Source organism: Dermochelys coriacea, chromosome 3 (genome assembly GCF_009764565.3).
Source record: "Dermochelys coriacea isolate rDerCor1 chromosome 3, rDerCor1.pri.v4, whole genome shotgun sequence".
Classification (NCBI taxonomy): Eukaryota; Metazoa; Chordata; order Testudines; family Dermochelyidae; genus Dermochelys; species Dermochelys coriacea.
The window spans coordinates 78,618,660-78,644,214 of record NC_050070.1 but is presented as its reverse complement, the minus strand read 5'-3'; the positions used below and the strand labels follow the sequence as shown (position 1 = coordinate 78,644,214).

Genomic DNA, 25,555 nt, shown 5'->3' with positions numbered 1-25,555 from the left:
CAGCTATTTAGGCAACTAAGATCCTTTAAAAATCTGGCCCTGGGCCTCTGAGCTTTACTCCGGTCAGGGTAGAGACCATTTCTGTAGCCTTGAAAAAGTTGGTGAGTTGATTCAAACAGGCCTACAAGGACCTCTTTACTTGTTCTACACAAACACTGCTTGACCACTTTATTCTGCATTTAAGACTAACTCCATAAATTTGGCTGCTACATCAGCCAGTCATGAATGTGTGATAAGTAGAACAGTGTCTCTGACACTCCTTATTAGGTTCACATGAGGCTTGATGTATTTGAAAGCTACCTGTCGCATGAGGTATTCATGTGGTCTGGAGAAAGCTGATTGAAGCGCCTTTTAAACCATTCAATTTTTGCAAGCTTACATTTTCCCTGGAAGGCCATTTACCTCGTGGAGGTGACTTCAGCTGGACGAGTGAGAAAAGTAGAAACGGGCTGGAACATGGAGTGTTGGAAGTGGGACTTCTTCCTGGAAGCCAGACCTAAGTAGTAATGGTTTGTAACATGTGGTAATGGCATGAGGGAGCTGCTCGTTTGCAGATGACCAGAATGGAACGTTCTGTGATGCAGGTTACGGGGTAGCCTTGTCTTAGAAAGAGTGGCTATTAACATGGGCTGCTAGTTTATGACCAGCCAGGACATAGTAACGTGAAATCCATTCAGGCAGCCATCTAGAACGGTACTCTTGGTAATTCTGGCCAACGAATTTTATTCTAATTAGAGCCCAAGGAATTTATATTACATCAATCAAATGAATGAACCTGTAGATGTAGAAAGAATGTTGCCAGAATGATAGGTTCATGCCCTATTTTTGGCATAACATTTTACAAAAAATGTGTTAATCAGTTTAGAAGTTAGTAGGTGAATGGAAATTAGGGCTAGACTATCTCAAATGACTTTACATGACTTATGAGGAGAGGCTGAGGGAGCTGGGATTGTTTAGTCTGCAGAAGAGAAGAATGAGGGGGGATTTGATAGCTGCTTTCAACTACCTGAAAGGGGGTTTCAAAGAGGATGGCTCTAGACTGTTCTCAATGGTAGCAGATGACAGAACGAGGAGTAATGGTCTCAAGTTGCAATGGGGGAGGTTTAGATTGGATATTAGGAAAAACTTTTTCACTAAGAGGGTGGTGAAACACTGGAATGCGTTACCTAGGGAGGTGGTAGAATCTCCTTCCTTAGAGGTTTTTAAGGTCAGGCTTGACAAAGCCCTGGCTGGGATGATTTAACTGGGACTTGGTCCTGCTTTGAGCAGGGGGTTGGACTAGATGACCTTCTGGGGTCCCTTCCAACCCTGATATTCTATGATTCTATGATTCTATGAAATATGGAGACATGACTGATGACTATATAACAATTACTTTCTGAGCCTTGTCTTTTTCATATAGAAGCACCCCAAAATTTTGCCCATCTCCAAAGTTCTCCTACCTCTCTTCAGTTATGTATATAATGGAATAAGTTTCTCATCACTGCCAATCTCCTTTTCCCCTTCCCATAAAACTCCTTAGGATGTGGCAGAGAAGGGGCTTTCCTTTCAATTGGGTAGATCTCTGTGAAGTCTGAAAACATACAGGTTTCAGAGTAGCAGCCGTGTTAGTCTGTATTTGCAAAAAGAAAAGGAGTACTTGTAGCACCTTAGAGACTAACAAATTTATTTGAGCATAAGCTTTCGTGAGCTACAGCTCACTTTAGCGGATGCATTCGGTGGAAAATACAGTGGGGAGATTTTCCACCGAATGCATCCGATGAAGTGAGCTGTAGCTCACGGAAAGCTTATGCTCAAATAAATTTGTTAGTCTCTAAGGTGCCACAAGTACTCCTTTTCTTTTTGAGAACATACAGACTTTCAGACTTTAAGGCCAGAAAGGACTGTTATTATCATCTGACCTCCTGCACGTCACACCACAGAACCTCACCCATCCATTTCTGCTATAAATCCATCACCTTTGGCTGAGTTATTGATGTCCTCAATTGTTGATTTAAAGAATTTACATTACAGCAAATTCACTATTTACACTAGTTAAAACCATGCCAAATGTTGCAAAGGAAGGTAAACGCCTTCCTGACCCCCACCAGGGTCTCTGCCAATCTGACCTGGGTGAAAATTCCTTCCCAACCCCAAGTATGTCTACTCTCTCAGAAAAGAAAAGGAAACAAAGCATTTTGCATGGTGTAGGGCTTTCTTGAGTGTTACTGTCTATGCAGTCCTATTTGCAAGACAAGGTATGTAGTGCCAGAGTGGCACTAAATTTAAAAAGGGACCAGGAACAATAGGAAGAAGAAAAGCTGGTAAATTCTGCCACCAGACCAGGTGCATCAAGTGATAGACACCCTCTGAAAATACAGTTCACTTATCCCTACCCAAGAAGCCGTCTCTAACTCTATTTTCTGCAGTTCTATCATTAGCAAACAGTTCCTTCGCACAACGGATTTAGTGCATACTTGTGGTATTGGAAAATATTGCTAGACTTGTTCAACAATTAGATGGATTTCAGCAAAGGAATGAAGCCAATTTTGGGTCATGGTAAGAGAGGAGTTATTTCACTGCTTGTTTTCCAAACCTGAAATAAGTTAGGACATGAGATTTGGACTAAGCTTCTGACAAGATCTCAGTTTTATGTAATCTAAATTGATTGGCCCATCCATAAATGAGATAGAATGAGTTGTAAAACTGCTGTTAAGTAGATCAGTACATGAGGATCTATGTTACATAAGTTTTATTTCCATTATGTTTTGGCTATTGTACCGTTATTCTGTAGGGTAATTCCCACTGATGTGTAAGTCAGAGTGATGGCTCCTGTCAATTGACTTTTTACTATAATTATTTGTATAATGCATAGGACCCCCCAGTTATGAATCAGGACCATCAGAGTGTTAGACGGGCAAGTAATCAGATCAGTATCACTTCAAACAATTTAAAAATGACTTATTTTTATTATTTATCACTCTGTAGATGTGCACGGTGCTTCATATAACAAATAAAAGATAGATCCCCTGCCCGCAAAGAGCGTACAATCTAGGCAAATACAAGAAAAACAGGAGGAAGAGATAAAGGCAGGGAACAGGAAGTAAAATAAAAAGAAAGACAATAAGATTACAGTCACATGAAAGGCCAGTGTATGTGCCCTTGGAGGTTACAAACAAGGGAGATGAGGTGTTCCGAGTAACATTGCTTTAATGGAAGCTACAGATTATAGGACAGCTTGAAGATATGGGTTTTGGGAAGAGATTTAAAAGGTGGAAAAGGAAGAGCTTAGTGGACACATCAGAAAGGTGTAGAGGACAGCATGAAAGAAGGCATGGAAGTAGGCATGGGAAGAGGACACCAAAGAATTCATGCCCTAGAACAAATTAGATGACCATTGTGGACATTTCTGGACTCAAAAATATGAATCTATGACACAAGGCAAATTGTACCTGTAAATCTGAAGGCAGGCCTGAAGGCAGAAATGCTAGTGTCATACTGTGGCTTCTATGTTTCAGTCATTGTACATTTAGCTGAATAAATTTACCATTTTTGGAGATTCTGGATGAAATCTTGGTCACATTGAAGTCAATGGGAATTTTGTCAGTGATTTCAATGTAGCAAGGATTTAACCCACTATATTTTGTGATGGGTCTCCTTTATCTGGGGATAAGGTGAAGTGGTTATGAGCTGCTCCATGATTGGCACATTTTTACCAGCCTTAAGCATTATTCTGCAGAAATGATCCATATGGCATATGCCTCCTGTCTCTCTCGCTCTGTTCTATTATCTGGTTTGATACCTCCTTATTTTGTAAAATAACATGGCATTTTTCCCATTTTAAATTTAGTTACTTAGTTACTTTCATTCTCCATGATGTCCTTCACATTCTGTCATATTATCCAGTCAATTTATTATTATTTTTTAAAAATCATTGAATGATGCTTCTTTGGAAGAAGTGATAGGTGAACCTGAGAAGGGCAGGTTCCGATAAGTCTCCAGAAATTCAGGTGCAAACGTGAAGATTCACCACTCCTGCATTAAGCTCTTCAGTTGAGAAATTGGGCTGGAAACCTCAGAAAAATAAACTCTCACAAAATTGCCAGCACTTCCTGGTTTCTTCCAGCCTGGGAATACTACAAGAGCAGTGTCTCTTGCAGTAGTCAGAGTTCAGAGTAGCAGCCGTGTTTGTCTGTATTCGCAAAAAATGCATCCGATGAAGTGAGCTGTAGCTCACGAAAGCTTATGCTCTAATAAATTTGTTAGTCTCTAAGGTGCCACAAGTACTCCTTTTCTTTTTGAGTAGTCAGTGTTAGCCGTATTAGTCTGCATCAGCAAAAAGAATGAGGAATACTTGTGGCATCCTCTAAGTCTAAGAAACTTGTTAGTCCCTAAGGTGCCACGAGTACTCCTCGTTCTTCTTGCAGTAGTGTATCTTGGTATAATGAGCCAGATTGATGTAAATCAGCTCATCTCTAACGATTTCAACTGAGGCACGGGATTTCTACTTCCAGTCCTGCCCAAAACTAGATTCCTCATAAACATGTACAGTTAAATATACTTTGTCATTTCTTTTTGTATCTAAATAGTTGCCTGTGCCCAACTAAAGGTTCTAAAGAAATGTGCTAAGAGGCAAATCTGAAGATTTCACACTTGGATCCTAGGAATCCTTAAAGATTGCAGACCTGTACATTAATTAAAGTATAAAGAAAGGGAATGTCCCCTGAAGAATTCATTTCTTATGTCTTTTTTTTTAAATCATCCAGGTAGATCCTCATAGCTGAATGATAGCTGCTTTAAAACTCTTCTCTGGACTGACAATCAAGATCAGCCAGAGAAAAAGCAACCATCGCTTTCTGAGAAATCAATGGACATATTGATCTCTTGTATAAAAAACCCCACATAAAACAGTTGAACTGAGTAAAGTCTGACTGCATCTGCAAGAGCCAGATGCCCACTTAGTGTAAATAGGTGTAGCTCCATTTAACAGAGCTACAAAGCTATCACAACTTACACCAGCTGAGGATCTGGCCCTTGCTATTTAGCAGCCATTAGAAATGGTGTTTTTCCTCTCAGGATAGGGAACTGCATCCCTGGTATTGATGGGAAAATGATCCACCGAGCTTTTGGGGATGTATAGCAATGGGTGACATGGTCTGCTGCTTTTGGGACTACTGTGTGTGTTAGTCATTTTTTATTTAAATTCTTTGATTCTCTAAAAACAAAAACCATTACCAGCTCACATCAATAAACATAAATGGGTGAAAGTATACATTCACATTATGCCATTATCCCAGTGAGTCTGTTGAGCCATCCATTCTGGTCTTGATAGTCAAATCTCCAATTACCAGTTACTTTGCATGCTTCTCTTGCCATTGAAGGCTGCATGTTCTCACTGAGATGCAAATTAATCCATATTGTTTTCACTTTTAAAATCCCCCATTCCTTAGGAGTTTTTGTCCCAAATGATATATATGGGGCATTTTCCTGCCTTTTCATACTTACTGTGGCTCACATTAATGTTAATGAGAACTACGCATGTGGATCAAGGGGAGAATGAAACTCCTGCTTATTTCAACATCCTTAAATGGAGAAAAAAAAGTTAGTTTGAATATAATACAACATTATGCTTTATGACTTTACAAATTTTATTGTAAATCATCAGTCAATGCAATAGCCAATATTTTACCATTCCAAACCATCATAATTAGGAGTTTCCATTATCCTGTATGACAGTTAATTTTTTTTCCTTTTTATTTAAAAATTGAACTTGTTTAAATGTGCATTATTTAACTATATATATTTTTTCAGAACCTTTGCTGAAGGTGTTTTTATTTTATTTTATGTTTTGTTTATTTTGGCAAAAATAACCTGTTCTTTATACCACATCAATGGGATGAAACTCTCACAAGCAGAGATTTTATTTTCCTGATGCCTAGTCACGATGAAAATGGCCAGCTCAATGCATATGAAAATTTATGGGAATTGAATAGTAGACACAAAATCCCAAACAGCATAATATAACCTCTGCAATATTGGTGATATATATTATACTTTTGTACTGGAAAAGTGAAACGTTATAGAATAATTCTTTTGGATAACATAAAATTGTGCCTTGAGTAAACCACTATTTGCTTTCCTCACCGATGACTGATTTCTTATTCCTTTAGTTCTACAACTCTGTTATAAATTAAATAAATAAATAAATAGCCAAATAAAATGTTTTTTTCTGAAATAAAAAAAAACATTTTATAAACTTTGGTGGTAGGCATAATATTCCTAGAATTATACATTTTGCTGCATTTTCAGGATACAAATTTACAGGGTACAAGATTTAACATCAGTGGGGCAGTTTTTTCAAAATGTTATGTCCTGAAACCCACTAAAAGCAGGATGGGTAAATTACAAAATCTTGTAACAACTAAGAGCCTAATCCTGCAATAGGTGTCCATAGCGGGAGATGTACAGCAGTCCCAAAGAAGTCATTGGTTTATGCTCTGTAACAAGTGTTTGTAGGATTGGGCCCTAAACTGAGATTGTTATAAGTAGCAGTACTGACACAAAGTACTGTACATATATTGGTCAAATCACACAGCAAAAACAAAACAACTAAAACTGACATAATTTTAATGCTTTTTTTTAATTTTGTGCATTGGATTCAAACAGCAAACTGTGTGCACTTCAACTGTTATCACAATGTGGTCAAGAGTTTTGTGTCTTTTACCATTTACACACAATTGTTCATTACAGTAGGTTATCAGCCTAGTGGAAACCAGGAGTGTAGCATGGTAAGCAGTGCTGGTAGTGCACTTAGCTTTTATATTATCTAACTTGAAAATATTTCTCTTCTAAGATTCCTTTTTCTTGATAAAAATAGTTTTCACCAAACGTTGGTGATGCACACGCACTACCTTTCATGCTTGGCATCACACCCCCGGCCAGAACGCATGTTCTGATTTTGTTGATAAAAAGTATTACAAAAATTTCCATACAAAAACTATTTTCATAGAAATCTTGCATTTCCACAAATAAACCTGAACATTTTTTTGAAAAAAACTGCTCAAGAATTTTGTTCATTTAACACTGTGACCATATTGATAAATGCAGTCCTCTTTAAAGTTCTCCACATTCACTTCTTTTAGGTGATCAATCCCTTTTTCACTATTAGCAAGAATTGCACAGGCTCCACTGAGTTCAATTAGTAGCAGGATCAAGGGTTTCACAACTCTTTTTGGCTAAAATACAAGCCTTCTATGTGCCAAATACACTTTATTTTTCTCTTTTCACAATTAAAGAACAAAGTAATTGCTTACAAATCTTTAGCTGTAAGATACATTTCTTTGTACTCAGGAAAATTTTATGTCATCTAAAATTGGGTAAACTTTATGGTTTTCACACCTCAAAAATCCAGCCCAAGTAAATTAAAAGGAAATTATTACTGCCTTTTTTACTGACATTTTTTATTTTGGTCATTGACACAGACACAGTCCAAAAGCAGGTTAGCATCCCCATTTTTATCCTATTCAGGAGATTCAGATTTCCTTTGCTTTAAAACTCCTCCCATCCAGTAAGCTCATATCGCCTCTGCAGCTGGCAGTTACAGTTTGTAGATATAGGCCAGCAAATACTAACTCTTCTCTGCTTGGAAGTTCTGAAGAACATACTCTGTTTTGAGACATTACTGTTTGAAGACTCCTTCGGTGGTTAGTTACTATGTCAGATGTTTATTCTCCACCACCTGGCAACAGTTGAACTTCAAAAGGAACCTGCAATTTCTCACTGAGACTGCATTTGAAATCAGCCACAAAACTCACGTGAAATATTCATTCATTCATAATGGTGGAACCCATGACAAACAGTGTAACCCCTGCATAACTTGGTTGATCCATGACACTTGTGATTCGAGTCTGGCCATTGCAACTGCTTAGATCATTGAGTCTCTAGTTCATAGACACAGCGGCATGAGGTAACTCATTTTATTTTGCACAGGTTGCATATTTCCACAGGAAACAAACATTCTCGCAAAGTTGTTTGAAAAAAAAAAAAAAAAGACGACAGTTTGTGCTTGGGGTATTTGGCCTCCCAGCTCTATGCCATGGTTTCTTTACCTGGCAACCTTCTGTCATTAAATGTGTGCATGTTGATAACTTCTTCTGTTTTCGCAATAACAGGGACCTGTGGTTTGTGTTTTAACCGACGTTGACACTTCAGAGACATCCTCAGCTCCTCTACCATGGCACTACAGAAGGACCTCTATAGGGGGAAATATAAGGATGAGAAGAAGAAAGAAAGAAAAAGAAAAAAACACAGTTGTAAGAAAATAAAGTTGCAATGTCTAGAAGCAGATTCACTCTTTTAGAACAGCCTTGTCAGTTTGCCATGTTTCAGCCTGCAGCTCATAACAAATTGCTGTCTTTTAAATATGCATCACATAATAATTAAAATGACTTATCAAGCTGTGATGGCTCATTGAAAATTTCACCTTGTCTCTACAATTATTTATCTGCCAACTAGTGTCTTGTGATGCACATTATATGTAAAGAGATTTCAGACAGATGCTCTGTTAGCATAGTGTAGCCTTACAGATTAAAGTTTCAATGTACATATTCACTATATACTCTGCAAATCTCCGTTTTATATTTTCAAAATAATATATTTCATTCCTATAAAATCTGAGTTGCTGCTTTTCAGAAACTTATGTTTTGTGTAAAGTTACCTTAAATTAAACTTTAAATTAAATTTAAATAAGGCAGAACTTGAGGTCAACAGTCATGTCTGAAGTTAAATGGAAAACAAATACCCAATATCTTATTTTGCATCTCCTTAGCTTCAAATCTGCAATAGTCAGAAGAGCTGTTGTTCACTGAAGCATATTGTTCAGAAAAGAAGATTTGCAAGTAAAATAGTAGATGTAGTTTGAAACTAAGGTGCATAAACTCCTGAGAACAACCTGTTAGGTAGACATTTACTGCATGTTCCCCATATGGGCTGGATCGTCAGAACCTTACTTATCTGTACAAAGAAATAAGGCAACATAAGGCCCTCCTTACACACTTGCTCAGCAGCGTTCATACTTTGATCCCAGCTGCTTGCCCAATACTGCATTGTGTGCAGGGAGGGAAGTGAAGATGAGAGAACCTTTGGCTCTCAACTCTTCTCCTTCCCCACCCCTGCCACACTCTCCAGATCCAATAGTTCAGTCACATTGTGGGGAGTAAACTGTCCCATGAAGATGGGTGAAGTAACTTACTCCTCCTGAGAGCAAGAGGCCAGTGTGAGAGAAATTATGACTCTGAGCTCAGCAACACACTGCTCCTCATTCAAGACAGATTGTCAAATTACAATCTAGCCCATTGTGGAGGTCATGGGAGGTCACATGAAACCCAGGTCGGACAAACCCTCCTAAAACAGATTCTGGAATTGCGTTAAGCAACTCCTAACCAGTATCTACTTTTATGTGATTAGTGATAGGTCAGCAGTGAATATTCACCTTGTTCACTTTTTCCTAGCCTCAAGGCTCTTGTTTGATTTGTAAATAACTCACTCTACATGAGTTCACAAGTTCTCAATGAAGCCTTACAATTCCTTTGGAATTTGATTATTACTGCTGACTCTCAGTGCAGCAAGAGGGGAGTGTGCAGAACAGACTTAGATTAGAAATGGTCCAAGCAGAGATAGGCTGAGCTGTGTTCTTGGCTTTTGTTTTACTCCAGTGCCGTAACAAGCTCGTCAGAATAAAAAAATATATATATTAACAAGTGAGCACAAATGAAAATATCTTTTCAAAATAAACCCAGGCCACGAAGTGGTAATAATTCAAGGAGCAATGATACTCTCCAACTTAAGCATGTCTACTGTAAGGTTTACTTTTTCCAATTAAGAACAATTTTCTCCAAAAAATAGTGGTTGGTAGTACCCATGCACTACAATGTATTCTTGGTATTACACTTGTGACAGGAATCCTTGCTCTTATCTTCAGAATACAATTTATTACTACAATATTTTATGCACATTTTGTAAATTAGTGAATTTAGTGCTTGAGAAAGATATAAAGCCTTGGATACAAAAGGGGGATTTTCAATGGCAAACAGGGAATTAGACGTCCAATTCCCAATGAAAGTCTAGAAAAGATGGGCATTTAATTCCCACTTGTGCCTTTAAAAATCTACCTCAAAGCCCTCTCTTTATTCAAGAAAAAAGTAGTAACAGTGCGGTCTGACTCATCTGTCCCACCACCATGTTTCAGCCTTGTCCATGGAAGGAACATGTCCAAGGAAAATTCATTCTTCAGTTTAATTAAGACCTTACCTAAAATTTTCAAAATGGACCTAAGTGACTTAAGAACCAAAGTTCCTATTTTCAAAAGTGACTTAGGCAATTAGGAGCCTAAGTCTTATTGAAAGCCAATGGCAATATAATCTCTAAAGTGTTTAAATCACTTCTGAAAATAAGTATTAGTCTCCTAAGTCACTTTTGAAAATTTTATCGCTTAATTTCTCTGGTAAGATGCTGAACAAGAGCTCTGAAAAGACTAGGGCTTTTACGGAGTAGACATCTGTCCCGCTATAGCTGGATTGAAACCACCAACTCATTGACCATAGGTTACTAAAAATTTGTCAGAAAGTACCAATATTCAGTCACTATCACTGAATAGGATTCCAAAGGTGGCCAAGAGGTGAAAAGATGAACATTCTCATTGCCAATATCTTGGCACATCCCATATCTGAAAACAATACGAATTGGTGTTACAATTTCTTTGTTTTGTTAGAATGGCAAAAAGCAGCTAGGGTGTACTGGTGAATTTGATCCTATGTTCTTAGAAATATTACATTTCTATTAGGGCTGTCAAGTGATTAAAAATTAATTGTGATTAATTGCAGTGTTAAGCAATAGAATACCAATTATTTAAATATTTTGGATGTTTTCTACATTTTTAAATATATTGATTTCAATTACACCACAGTATACAAAGTGTACAGTGCTCACTTTATATTTATTTTTGATTACAAGTATTTGCACTGTAAAAAATGAAAAGTAGTATTTTTCAATTCACCTAATACAAGTACTGTAGTGCAATCTCTTTATCATGAAAGTTGAACTTACAAATGTAGAATTATGTACCAAAAAGCCTGCATTCAAAATAAAACAAAAGTAAAACTTTAGAGACTGCAAGTCCACTCAGTCCTACTTCTTGTTCAGCCAATCACTCAGACAAACAAGTTTGTTTTCATTTGCAGGAGATATTGCTGCCTGCTTCTTCTCACCTGAAAGTGAAAACAAGCATTCTCATGGTACTGTTGTAGCCGGCGTCACAAGATATTTACGTGCCAAATGCTAAAGATTCATATGTTTCATCATGCTTCAACCACCATTGCAGGGGACATGTGTCCATGCTGATGAGGGATTCTGCTCAATAACAATCCAAAGGAGTGCGGACCGATGCATGTTCATTTTCATCATCTGAAACAGAAAATCAACTTTCTGCTGGTGGCATCTTTTTTTGTGGTTCGGGTTCTGTAGTTTCCACATTGGAGTGTTGCTCTTTAAGACTTCTGAAAGCATGCTTACATCTCGTTCCTCTTAGATTTTGGAAAGCACTTCAGCTTCTTAAACCTTGGGTTGAGTGCTGTAGCTAGCTTTAGAAGTCTCACATAGGTAACTTTTTTGCATTTTGTCAACTCTGCAGTGAAAGGGTTCTTAAAATGAACATGTGCTGGATCATCATCCGAGACTGCTATAACACAAAATATATGGCAGAATGCAGGTAAAACAGAGCAGGGGATGTACAATTCTATCCCAAAGAGTTCAATCACAAATTTAATTAACGCATTATTTTTTAATGAGCATCATCAGCATGGAAGATTGTCCTCTGGAATGGTGGCTGAAGCATGAAGGGGTATACAAATGTTTAGCATATCTGGTACATAAATACCTTGCAATGCAGACTACAAAAAAGTGACATGAAAATGCATGTTCTCACTTTCTGGTGCCATTGTAAATAAGAGGAGGGCAGCGTTAGCTCCTGTAAATGAAAATAAATGTGTTTGTCTTAGCAATTGGCTGAACAAGAAGTAGGACTGAGTGTATTTGTAGCCTCTGCAGTTTTGCATTGTTTTGTTTTTGAGGGAAGTTATGTAACCAAAAAAAATCTTTCATGACAAAGATATTGCACTACAGTACCTGTATGAGGTGAATTGAAAACTACTTTATTTTGTTTATCAAAAATAATATACACTTTGATTTCAATTACAACACAGAATACAATATATATTAAAATGTAGAAAAACACCCCAAATATTTACTAAATTTCAATGGGTATTCTATTGTTTAACAGTGTGATTAAAACAGCAATGAATCGTGATTACTTTTTTTTTGAGTTAATTGCGTGAGTTAACTGTGATTAAAATCGACAACCTTAATTTCTACAATTTAATGTTTCCATCTGAAATGCTCTTAAAATATTGTTTGAGATGGAGATGATATATGTTGACCTCTCCCATTCCTACAACTAACCTCCTCATCCTGTTTCTTAATATACAGAGCTGTAAACCTCTAATATCTGTTGTCACACATACTTAGTGTACCACATACTCACCAAAACCCAGATCTCAAGAAAAAGGGCCAACACATAAGACTCTAGGGATTACTTCTAGATCTCAATATTTGTTAAATTGAGCTCCATAAAATGAAGATCATTTTAAAATCTGATAGTTTTATGATGCAGATATTAAATTGGTCATGTCAATAATTACATTTAATCTAAGAGAATACATAGTACATACAAGTTTCTCCTGCCCTGAACTTTCAAATTAGTTTGTCTAAGTTCATGCAAACTTATCGCCATATGTTGTACTTAAAAGAGTTAAACATTATATTCACTGAAACGTAGAGCATTAACTTTTTAAAGCATTAACTTTTTTATGACAACTATATATTAAACATATTATGTGCCTGAGAATAATAAGAAGTTGCACTCCCAGAATGTACTCTTTTTGTGACCAATCATTAAGAGAAACAGACACATTCTTCTTGTAAATTTAATTCTCTGCTAAAAGCATCTTTATAATTGATTCTCCACTTCAGGCTATATAAAAGTTCACAACTTGCACCTTTCATTTTCTTTGGTTGCATAATGGGTCCAAGGAAAAGAAGAAGAGGCATTTTCCTTGTTGAGTTGTGCAAAGTAACATGCAGAACATTTTACAAAGGCTTACTCTCTGTTTGGCATTTCTTTAATTAAAATTCTACCCTGATCCCTCTTAACTCCCACCAACTCATATTTTTCTGCCTACAGAAACTTCATGTTTTTTTTTTTCCTAAGAACTGTACATTGTTAGGTTACACCTTTGGGAGCAGTAACACATGGAGTAAGAAAGAAGCTATACGCTGCTTTTTGTGATTGGTAGATTACACTATTTTCTGAGAGGATTTTAGAAGATGTAATCAAATGTTTTTCCCAATTTCAAATGTTTTTTCAAAATTATATTATTGTTAGAAAACCTCCAAAGTTTGGCAAGATTGCAAGATATATTTTAGAAATGCTTCTCTAGCTTGAAGATGAGCTCTTTAAATACATCCTGCACTGTTTTTCACTTAATTCAAAGATAATAACCTTTTGCCCCTTACTTACCTTCTGGACAGGTTACAAAAACATCCACAATTATTGAATTTTGGCTACATCTAAGTTGTTTTGCTAAATGCAACCGTAAGTAAATGTTGCCTGACAGTCATTTTAGAGAGAATCAGATAGCAGACGATTTGAAAAAAAGTTTAAAATTCTACACACATTATCAGAGTTAAATGTAACTATTATAGCAAAATTAATAATCAATATATAACATTGGGGGGGAAAGTACTGCATTTATAGTCAGAAGGTTAAAGTGTTCAAACTAAAATTTTAATCAGCATTAGCGTTGTATGTCCTTCAGCCTCTGACACAAAGAGACTTTGCCAGAGTTCAGCTCCCTCTGAAGTGTAAAGAATTATGCTGTATCTACTTCACCCCATGTCACAGCTGTCAGCTCATATGGATTCAGTATAATCGTTTCTTACCATTGTTTACAATCTATGCAGACAGTTTGTGCCCATTCTGGAGCCTGAAATAATGTAGGTTTGCATACTCACAAGCATGAATACCAACGCTTGATAATTTTAATACAGTTTTCTTATATTGCTGTATATCATGTTTAGAGGAAAAGTAATTAGAAACCACATTAATACTCCTCAGACCAAACATTATGAATCACTATAAATTTTGCTTCTAATGACTGTAAAAGGAGCAATAATTATTGCACCCATAAATATCAAAGCATGAGAGCACAAAGTCAATATATGAAAATATATGCTTTAGATCAAGAAAAACAAATGGAAATAATGAACAAACCACCAGTACACATATTTCCTGGAAACAAAATATTATGAAAAAAGTCAGAAAAGGTATAGCGGGGTCTTTCAAATTCTGAATTAAACCAGCATTATTCTTTTTTCTATTATTATTAAAGAAAAAGACTCAAATGATTTGCTCTTTTATAAATCTGTCTCCTTTCTTCTTTGATGGAGTTAGTGTAAAATTGACTGTCGAAATCCAGTATGAAATGACAAGATTTACTCAGAAGTTCATTACCTCCAGCCTTGCATGTCAGATATTATTTGAAGCCTTGTTAAAATTTCTTAAAGCAGTAATGGCAGTAATCCTGCAGCTTATATCAGATGTTACGGGTCAATGTTCTAACATCTACTAGGACAAATCAATCAAACTGGTTTTCATCTTGTAGAAGCTGGCTGAGAGTGGATTCATAGCCCTGCCCTGAGCCTCCTTTCTAATCAGTTTCTGCTTCCATATGCCACTTCCCCAAGGATTTTGAATGATGTATAGCGAGGACCTGTCAATCCAGTCTCTTATATGCAAAGACAAACACAAATCCTAGAAAAAATGTTTCCACAGGACAGATGCAATTACAGACATTGCAGCAACTAATGGAATATAAGAAAAAAACTTATGAGGATGGGGTAGAAAGAGAGAAAATGAATTGCACTTGAACCATTTCACTTTCAATTTATATTTAAAAACATATCTGCACCAATCATATTTTTAGAATGCTAACAACCAATATACATTTGGACAAGAAGAGTTGACTTAAGATCATATGTTCTCTAAAAATCATGCATTAAAAGTGGCATATTGTTATACAGAATTTTCCACTGCATACATTCTTGGTACAGAGCAAGTGTAACGTTCAAGTATTTCGCAAGCTAAGTATGAGCGCAATTAACAGCAATATTCACAAATACACTTTCTATTTAAGGATAGACAGATCTTTTGCCAGATCATGGATCAGGATCTGAATTAAGTAGTTAGTTAGGATTTCAAATCAAAATCAGTGGGAGGTTTGAGCAGAGACTGAAAACAAAACAAGGCAAATGTAAAACGATCTGAGTCCATACATTTCTTGTGGTGCTTGAGAAAGCTTTTCCTTCACCATAGTATCCATGAAGTCCTGACCAGTGGAATTATTCCAAGTGATAGACAGCTTGGTGGAGCTGGGGAGGCATCACTTTGAAACAGAGTTGAATGTTGATTGTGATAAAGAATTTTCTATCAGAATCTGACTCGATTTCCCCCTCCCATAGTAATAGAACTATGCTGGGGATGACTAATACAACATCTTCTCTGCCTACAAGTTTCAACGAGTTGTGCTCACTGAGATTCTAGAGGTGCTGGATGAGTTTAGGCCCATGACCTACAAGATGATCCCTTTCCACTCATTACTGGTAAAATCAAGCAGGGCAATAGACCACTTTATTATAGATAGTTGTTGTGTCCTAATGGGAGGGCAAGGTGCAACTTCCCTCAAATCGACAGAGTTTAGGGTCACGTTCAATGAACTATTGCTTGATGACAACAATCTAGGCAGCTACTCTCCAGTCTCTAACCTTCCTTTTCTGGCATTTGTAAGTGTGAAACTTGCGGTGAAGTCTTCCGACTTCTTGGACCCCATTCAGTCTGGTTTCCAACCTGTATACGGGCATGGAGACTGCATTAGTTCCACTGGTTGATATCATCCTCCTAGCGATGCACAAACGTTTTTCATTGATGATTGCGTTTAGATCAGCAGACTTTGATAGCACTGACCATGAGGTTTGCTGACTCACCTGTGGACCTAAGTTGGGGTGGATGGGATTGTACTTGTGTGGTTCCATTCTTCCCTCTCAGAGAGATCCCAGAGGATGGTAAAGGGCAATTGATCATCAGCCCCGAGGGTTCTCTCTCATGCGGAAGTCCACAAGGTTTCATTCTGTCATCCTTCCTCTCAACATGTATGTTAGGCCACTGGGGGGAGATAATGAAACAATTTGGGCTGCAATGCCATCAACGTTAGATGACATACAGCCCTACATCTCTGTTTTGTCAAACCAGGATGGTGCAGTCTTTGCACTTCCAGTGTCTGGCTAAAATAGGGGTGTGATTGAAGTTCAATCCAGAGAAGATAGCTGTTATACTGGAAAAATAAAGGGAAGCATTTAGAAGATTGTAGTTGCCCTCATTATTGTAGGTTCTGCTCAACCTCGACAGTAAGATTTGCAGTCTCAGGGTTCTTCCAGTTTCTTGAGTGATCCTATGTTTCCAGTGGCCAGGATTGTCATTTCTCTTTTGTGCTTGGCTAGATAGTGACAACAGTTTCTACCTGATGCAGACCTTGTCACAGTTATCCAGATCTTTGTGTCCTCCAGTCTGAATTATTGCAATCCATTCTATATGGGACTACTACTGTGGACCAGTCAGAAACTAAAGTAAGTGCAGAATGCTGCTGAATGCTTATTAGATGGTCTTAGCAATAATGGAGCATATTACAGCAGGTCAGGCACAGAGCTGATGCTGAGCAGATTTATAACAAAAAAAACACAGCACTGGCTGTATGCTTCAATGTGCAATTCAAAGTATTTTAATTTAGAGGTGCTATATGGCTATGGTTCTTGCTATACAAGAGCTTTCCTGTCTTCCTACAGGGCCTGATCCTAGTTGTACTGAAGTCAGGCAGCTAGCGGAGATCTTTTGCAATCAGCTCTTAGATTTGAAAGTCTGATCACTTAGGGTTTATCATTCTTGATCATGGTTCTGAATTCACTCCCAGCTTGTCCAGTGGAGCTCAGGTTTCTTGTCCCTCACGGTACAGTGTAAGGGAGTAAATGCAAGAAGTGTACTGAGCCTTGTTTTGGGGCAGGCTGTACATGCAACAATTTATGTTCGAAAATATTCACCATGTACCTGCATACAGTGTAAATCTCAACACAAATAAACAAAAATAATTATACAACATAGAGCCTTTTGGAAACTGTGACTAGTCACATTTTGTGAAGTTATGTCTAAATATCTTTATGCATATTTGTGAATGCTGAGTTAAAATTATCTGGAAAATACTGACTAAAATATTTAATACATTTTAGAGATGATGAAGGAGATATTGCACTTTTCATAAAAAATATGGCATGGCCTTGAATCATACTGAGTAGAATATTATTACTAATCTCATATACATTTTTTCCACTGTGTTAGCAAAACTGACAAATGATAAATGATACGCTCTCAGATTGTGCTAGCTAATATAACATGAAAATACATTTCCTGTTTCAAGGACCAATGCTGTCTTAACTCCAACTCCAATCAGCGGAGGGTGCTAACACTCTACTGTGTGTCCGTGAAGTCACTCCAGCAAACTAACAGATATCCTAATTTTGATCTGGGGTTGACCTGAACTCAATTGTGAGACATCCCAATATTCTGATCAAGTGTTTGTATTACCCTTACATTTAATGTAAATAACTGCAAACACAAACATTTATAAAATGAGGATATTTTTGGACAGGACGTACTTGATGTAACATCAGAAGAGAAACAATGAGTGAGTATTAGGAGGACTTGCATTTTTGGAAGTATAGTAACATTTTATTCTCTTGAGAACAAATGAAACATTTTTATAGTTTCTGCCTTCCTTTGGTAAGAGGAAAGCTGGTATGAAAAAGGGAACTGACAAAGAGATAATTTTTAAACACAACATTAAATTTATCTGTGTCGAAAGCATCAAAAATGTTCATAAATCAGAACTGGAATTTATGACCAGATCCTGCAATGAGCACACAGATAGGCAGGACCTCTGGACCATTGAAATCACATTCATATGTATGAGCTTGCAGGATCAGGACCGTACTGTGAAATAATTCTCAAGGAGGCCATAATCAACTAGACAATTTAAAATGTGTTTCTCTATTCTCTTGTTTATACTTCTCAATGAATTCAAATTAAAAGTAAAATACCTCTGTCATTAATCATTGTCATTGTTAAACGGCAATCAAAAGTCAAAATAGAGATCATGTTTTAAATGTTTTATTGTTTGAAAACTATTTGAAAAATGTCAGGTCAATTAAATAAAAATCTTAATTTCCATTGTTTTGCTCTATTTGTTACACTTTTGGCTTTTCACATCTTTAACAGCATAAGATTTTCTTTTTTACATTTCCTGCATTGCAAAAATATCCCTCCAATATAAGCAGTAAAACAATTTTAAAGAGGGCATTGCATTAGAATTCAGCTCTCACTGTATAGATAAAAAAAAAAAAAAAAAAAAGCAAGATACAACAAAACCAGGACAGTCCTTCCTTATGGAGCTCAGGGATTGAGGGATGAGAAGAGCTTCCAATTTTCCATCTGCCTAGCTGCAGAATGCAGATGTACCAAGATTGGGAAAATGTTCCATTTATGAACAGTCACAGCTGGGAATCTGTTATTCCCAGCCAACTATAAGAACTCTCCAGTTATGCCAATGCAAAATATAACAACATTCAGGGTGCATCATGATTTTGTATTTTTATAAAGTTTATTGGGATACATTTCCTGGATCTCCAGGTTTGATTTACCAACCATCTCTACATTTATTATTCATCTGCAGCTGACGAACATGCTCTTCAACTTTAAAATCTTTTGAACTTGCAGACCCTGAAAAAAAAATCATGGTGCTGGGAATTACTTTGGTCTTCATCCAAAAGTTTTATAAAGCCCAGACCATGTTATCAAAGCTTTTTAAAAATTAAACTATCAGGATATTTTCTGAACAGTAATAATGTTGATTAATTAATTTCATTCCTCTTTATAATTTTTCAAACAACAGTGAGGAAGAGTTTAATAAAAAAAGAATTGGCCATATCTGAGAAAATGATAGGATGAAGAAAAAGGCCTGGAAGGATAGAAGGATTGTAAATTTCGGAACCAGAAATTGTTGTATCAGTTTCAATTTTCATGGCTTTGAACATAACCATTAAAAAAAAAGGAAAAGCAGACTTCTACATGTTCTGACTTGCATATTTCACGTTCACAACACTTCCATAATAATAACCTTGTTTCTGGAGGGCTGTTCCATTTATGGTACAAATTAGCTACATTATGTACACTCTGTGTTTGACTATCGGTGAAACTAAATGATAGGTGAATGATGACCAGCATTTTTCCAAACCTCATATGAAAGAGATATTCTAAATCCTAGTGTGTGAAATTTATCCTTGTGTAAAAGGCTCTCTTCAAGTAAATCTCATGTTAGCAATTAAATTAAAGCCAGAGTTCTTGGACTTTACATCGGAGAAGTGCAAGCAGGGCCTGGAGCTGGTGTATAAGGCTGCAGCACAGCTGCCTTTCAATCTGTGATCTGAAATAGCAGTTACTGCCCCTCCATACCATTTACACAGGGCCTGGAGCTGCTGGCTCCATGGTCACTTCCCTAGCACATGCCCATGGTTGCCCTGCTCACTGAACTACGTGTAGCTGGCACGGATAGGAAGTACAATCCCTTTCTACATGTGGCACTATCATAAAATAGTGTTCTGTATGGTCTTGCAGTGGTCTTCTGCTCTAAGATGAATTTCACCTATAGTTTACATTGTGCAGAAGTACCCGGGTGATTTGCCCCCAAAGAGGTTAAATGCACAGCTCCCTCATTTCATAGTACCTGATAATTTCCAGTAGGCACTAAAGCTAGGGGAGGATGCTATCAAATGGAAACAATCTCAAAGAATTATATTTTGAAAGGATAATACTGAAACAAATTCAATAAATTATCAAAAGAATCAATATATTATGTTAAACATTACTATTTTTCAAGATCAACATTCTCTTTTCTAGCATGACGTTGAAAACTCTCAAGCTTTACAAAAACAAACGATATGTAATGAGGCTAAAACTATGACACAGTGAAACAATTACATCAACAATAATTACACTGGTAATTGTTTAAAATGGCTTCAATTTCTTAGATTACTTACTCACTGTCCTCTAAGTGTCAACATAATGTTACAATCAGGGAGCAGGTCATTCGCTTAGAGAAGCAATTATAAAATGCAAATGGTTGAGCATTTATTGTCAAGATTGTCATAGAAAACAAAGGTCTGCTTCACAACATGTCTCCAAGTAGATGGCATAATTGTGTGTTTGTATTATAAACAGTAAGGAAATGATACCAACTGTTGGCTTTTGAAAAGACTAATGAAAGAAGAGAGGTGGACATTTTGACACATAATTTCTATTAAAATTTGGCAATTACATTTCCCTCTAAAAATACAATACACCATCTTGTGGTTGCTCTAGGGTGATCAGATAGCAAGTATGAAAAATCAGGAAAGGTGTGTAGCAGGATAATAGGGTCCTCTATACGATAAAACCCCTAATATCCAGATGGTCTCAATAATATCGGACATCTGATCAGTCTATCTTGCTCTGAAGGAATGCAGCTTAGAGATCTTGGAAACTCCAGTGTCCACTTACCTTGCTCCATCACTTGGACTAGAATTTTAACCCTCTGCTATAAAGAAAGGAAATAGTATATTGCTACAGATCCAAGGATAGAACTCCCATTGAGGGGAAGTCAGTGGAAGTTTTGCTAGGCTGGGTTAGTACTTAGCCCTTAAGATTTCACAGAATAAAGTACAGGCTATCAAGTGAATCAAATGTTTGTTCAATTTTTACTTTCAATCAGAATTTAAAATAACTAGTAAAATCACTGTTATTTTTTCTGTGGTTCATGGAAGGCTGTATGCTGCTCTGTCATACACTGTGCAGCTCATTAAAATGGCTGGAATTGTTGAACAGGTTTGCAGAGGTTGTATATGGCAAAGTTCATCTCAACTTGCTTTCTCAGTCTCTGTTACAAACATTTTCAGGGACCACATACTGCCTCATTCAATATTCAGAACTACTCCTTACTTCAGTGGAATCTGCAACTGCAGACGTGTATTTGTCAGAAACATCTGATCTTGATCTTGTCCAATGGAACAAATAGATCAGGTATATAAATTGTATAGCTTCCCACTTTTACATTTACCAATGTGCATTCTGCCCTTGGTAACGAAAGTAGTCATTTTCAGCACAATGGGTTTCTGGTAGTAGAACTGACACCATGTACGGCTGATTTTCATTTCTTCAGAGTTGTATATCCTAGTGAATTTTTAGTGGATTAGGACACTGTTGATCTTTTTCAAACAAATAAATCAAGGTGGGTGCAAATGATAGACAATTTTACTCTGATCATTCTTGTCTTTGCTTTTCAATAAAATACAAATTCCTCTGTGCCTGGAGAACACTGATGAAATGAATGCAAATGTGTATCTGAAGGCAACGGCTGACTCTTTCTCAAAAAGACCACCACTAGTTACATGTGTTCTTTGCAAGTTTTTTCATGTATATCAAGTACATGCAAGATCTGAGCCCCTATTCCACTAAATTTAAAAGCATTGGTACAAATAGCACAATTAGAATTTTGCCTTCTGCTTTTTCGAACACAGCTTCATTTTACAGGGATCTATACTGCAACAGGCTTCACACTGCCAGACTCTCTCCCCATATAGGACCCCACTGAATTTGATGGGCACATGGATCTACCCCGTACAGCCAGTTGGAAAGTCAAGGCATAATACTGAAATGTTATTAACTATTTTAGAAAAAAAAGCATCTAATCTGAAAAAAGTGCATCTAAATTAAGCATGCAAAATATGCAGTGGCCTGATTAGTTACCCATGTTGCAGGTTGTAATTCCACACATTGCACCTGCTAAAAGGCAGGCATACCTTTTATCAACAAATAGCCATTTGCTCTTTGGGCTTAAAGGCTGAAATCTATTACATTTATTTTGTTTTCTTAGCTACAAACATAGAGATTGATCCTCTCTGCCCCCCACATCTGGAGCTACCATTGACCAAAATGGTTGTTCCAAAAAAATGGAGAGCTTGTAGCATCAGTGCCTGAAACACAGACAAGGTCACATTTGCTTCCTCACTTAACCTTCCTGGTGAATATTCAAGGATAAGTCATGCTGTTAGCTTCATACCTAATAATAGCATACACGATGAAATATGCATTCAACCCCTGTAAAGCATTAATCCATTTACATTATAAAATTCTCATCAAAACAGTCCTAGATTAGTAAATGAGGATTTATTTTTTTTCATATCACTTAAACCAAAATATACTGAAGTTCATATGAAGTAAATTTCTTCTAAAGTGGATAAAGACATTGTGATGTACATTAAATTATGTAAAACAAATGGTAAACTTTCAAAAGAAGTTTGTTTCTGAAATACAAAGCTCCAGAAGTAGATTGACAGAATTGAATATTCCTATATTCTTATAAATTAGAGCATCAGTAGGTTCACTTTTCCTTTCCATAATTAGTTTTGTACAACTTAATAAAATCTACCCATGTCCAAATTTTGTTTAGGAACCTGTGACCTCACACTGCCTTGTTGTTTAGTATCAAAGCTTTCTTTAGCAACATGTTACTAAAAATTAAGACTTCATACACAAAGAATTAGATATATCCATATAAATTCAGAAGTCTCAAAAGATAGGCCTTAGATTTTTCTGAGTGATATTTCAAGTTACAAAAATTCACAGGTAGCATCTGAAAATCAATATCAATACAAATATGCCTTCGGGATTTACTACTGATTTTAATAAAATAAAGTATAAAAATAGGGATGAACAGAGGTCAAAAGCTCCTCAAAAATGTAAAAAAAAACCCCCAGTAAATATACCACATTTTCTCTCAAGTTTTTAAATGTAAATTAAAAATATGGCATATAAATAAAAGCTATACTCTTTAGTTCAAGTTTAGATGTTACATACGTGCATATACATATTATGCAAAGCTGATGATAGCACCCAAGAATTCTGCAAGAAAATAGCAGACCCAGCAACAGTTCAATTACCATATTTGTGCAAACGGTTAGTACAGGACAAGTTAACACTAGCTGTTTCAAAACTGGATGAATTCAAGTTACAGGAGATCAAATTATAATCAGTAGTAAATCCACAAAAAATAAATTTCCAGATGCCACCAAATCAACTTGTCAAGTGTAAACGTCTTCAGGAAAGGACATTTCTATAGAGACATTTCTAACTTTGAATTGATACATAGTTTTGACTTTTAAAAATCAGATTTATCTGTAGAAGATTAATTTGTTTCCCATTACAGTTTCTCATTTCTTCTTCATCCATAAAATTAACTGCAGTGAACTTCCAGGAGTAAAAAGCTGTCTTTTTTCAGGCTTGTATAAGAGGAGAAATAGTCACTTGTCCTGAAAGCTGGCTACAATTAAACATATTAAAGACAAATTAAAAGCTGTATATGTGACACGTCAGGTGATCTGTTGTGAACCTTTGTTACAGAAATACTATACTAGAGTATAAAGGATATCAGAATAGCCCTTCATTGGATCACCAAAAAGCTTAAAAACTGATTTGATTATAACAAAAATTACTACATTAAATGGAAAAATACAATATTTACCTTTTCCAACTGGGCATTTTTTTTTGATTTGTACAAAAACTCCCCCACTGCCACAAAGACAGAAAGCACCAATCCAGCTGCTAGAACGATGAAAATGCCACCAATATTTTGAACTCCCAGAGCACTGGCCTCTTTACTCTCCTCTTCTGGACAACCATTGCCTCTCCACCACTTCTCTTTCATCATGTGGAGCTTGCCTTCCTCTTGCAGCTGAAGAATTGCTATCGTGATCTTATCTCTGTATGGAGACCCTGCAAGAGAATAGAGGAAACATGCAGTGCACCAAAGTATATTTTCAGGAGAGTAAAAATGTTTTACTTTAGTCCTGAGAAGGATAACAAAAATCCTTGTGATGATTCACAATTTTTTAGACATGGTTTGGTGGGGGAAAGAGGATGTTTTTATAAATCTTTTTCAGATCACAGAATATGAGCCAGTTTTCAAAGTTAGTGCATATAATTGAACCCACATTTTTGTACATGATTAACTTATTCATGAAAATACCTAATTTGTGTGCACAAATTCAGTAACTGCTTGAGTACCTGGCTGGTTAAGTAACTAATTAATCTTGTAACTTATAAATACCTGTTCTGTGCATGTATATCAGTATCTGAGCATACATGCACATGCAGTTACTACAATTCCTGTAGCTAAGTAACGTGATTTTGGAAATGAAAACATTCTAAACATCACTCGTTTGTATGACTTTAGAAATCTTAAGCCCTGTACAACCAAGGAAATGTAGGATTAGTTACAAGTTATTTAGTTTAACATATCTAAAACTATAGACTATTTGCTTCTAAACCCTATACAAGAAACAGCATTTCAGTTGCTTACTTCTCATAGCTAGAAGAGCAGCTTTCAAGGCTAAACCACCACAGTATGCAAAAGTTTAAAATCACAAATAATTGAACAAATATGACATTTACCAGGCATTTATCAACCTCACATCAAGAGGGCAGAGTAAGGTGGATAACAAGCAGTGAAGCAACAGGAGCAGAGTGAACATTGTTTGGATATGTTAACTTTGCATTTCTGTATTTTTCAATTTTTATTTTTATTTATTTTACTCCAACATCTCTTGTTTCCAACTCTTAATGATTTCTGGAAACTTAAGCATTGATTCTCAGTTGGTGTAAACAGTAGCTCTATTTAAATCAATAGAGTTTTGACAATTTAAGTCTAAGAGTTTGGGAAGGTTGTTTGTTTGTTTGTTTTCCCAAGTTACTAATACACATTTACAACCTTAACTATACTTTAACAAAGTTTTTTTGTCCCTGCATGAAAACAGGTGTGGCAAATAGCTATAATTACAAAAGATGTTACAAGAGTCTCAACCCTATCACAAATAAACAAATACTACAATATCCCCAGAGTGAGTCCATTACAGTGCAGAACTTTGAGGTCTCAGAAATGTTGATTGCAACTTTGTGTCAAAAGAATCATGCTCATTGTCAGATGTCAAATCAACTACATGATAGGAAGATTCAAATACCTTCAGAAATGTTTCTTTATTCACTTTATTGACTAAAATTTAATGAAAAACCACAGACTTAAGGACATGATAGGCAGAGGTATATCTTAATGACTTGACAGCAGCCCTCTCTATTTGTAGGGATAGTAGGATGAAAAGTCCCATTGTTGTAAGTATATATAGTCAATATTCCTTTGTGCTATGTGTGTTGTACCCTTATCAATGTGCAGCTTATGTTCCTTTATATGATTCTGGTGCATAGTTTCCATTTCAAAGT

General features: G+C 36.4%; 1 protein-coding gene across 5 annotated transcripts in view; it reads right to left on the bottom strand.

The window, feature by feature from the left end:
- Positions 1-4,735: 4,735 nt before the first annotated feature.
- The window catches only part of GRIK2 (glutamate ionotropic receptor kainate type subunit 2), a 587,425-nt gene continuing 566,605 nt past the window's right edge, over positions 4,736-25,555 (bottom strand). For 3 of the 5 annotated variants that reach the window (XM_043510712.1, XM_043510715.1, XM_043510714.1), the window contains 3 exons: positions 23,805-24,055; positions 16,132-16,309; positions 8,083-8,232 (listed from right to left, as the gene is read on the bottom strand). In XM_043510712.1, coding sequence (XP_043366647.1) covers positions 8,219-8,232; positions 16,132-16,309; positions 23,805-24,055 — 443 coding nt within the window. In that variant the 3' untranslated portion in view covers positions 8,083-8,218. Of the gene's footprint in view, positions 8,233-16,131; positions 16,310-16,520; positions 23,604-23,804; positions 24,056-25,555 lie in introns of those variants that run through there. The other 2 variants (XM_038395673.2, XM_038395676.2) reach the window with 2 other exon arrangements.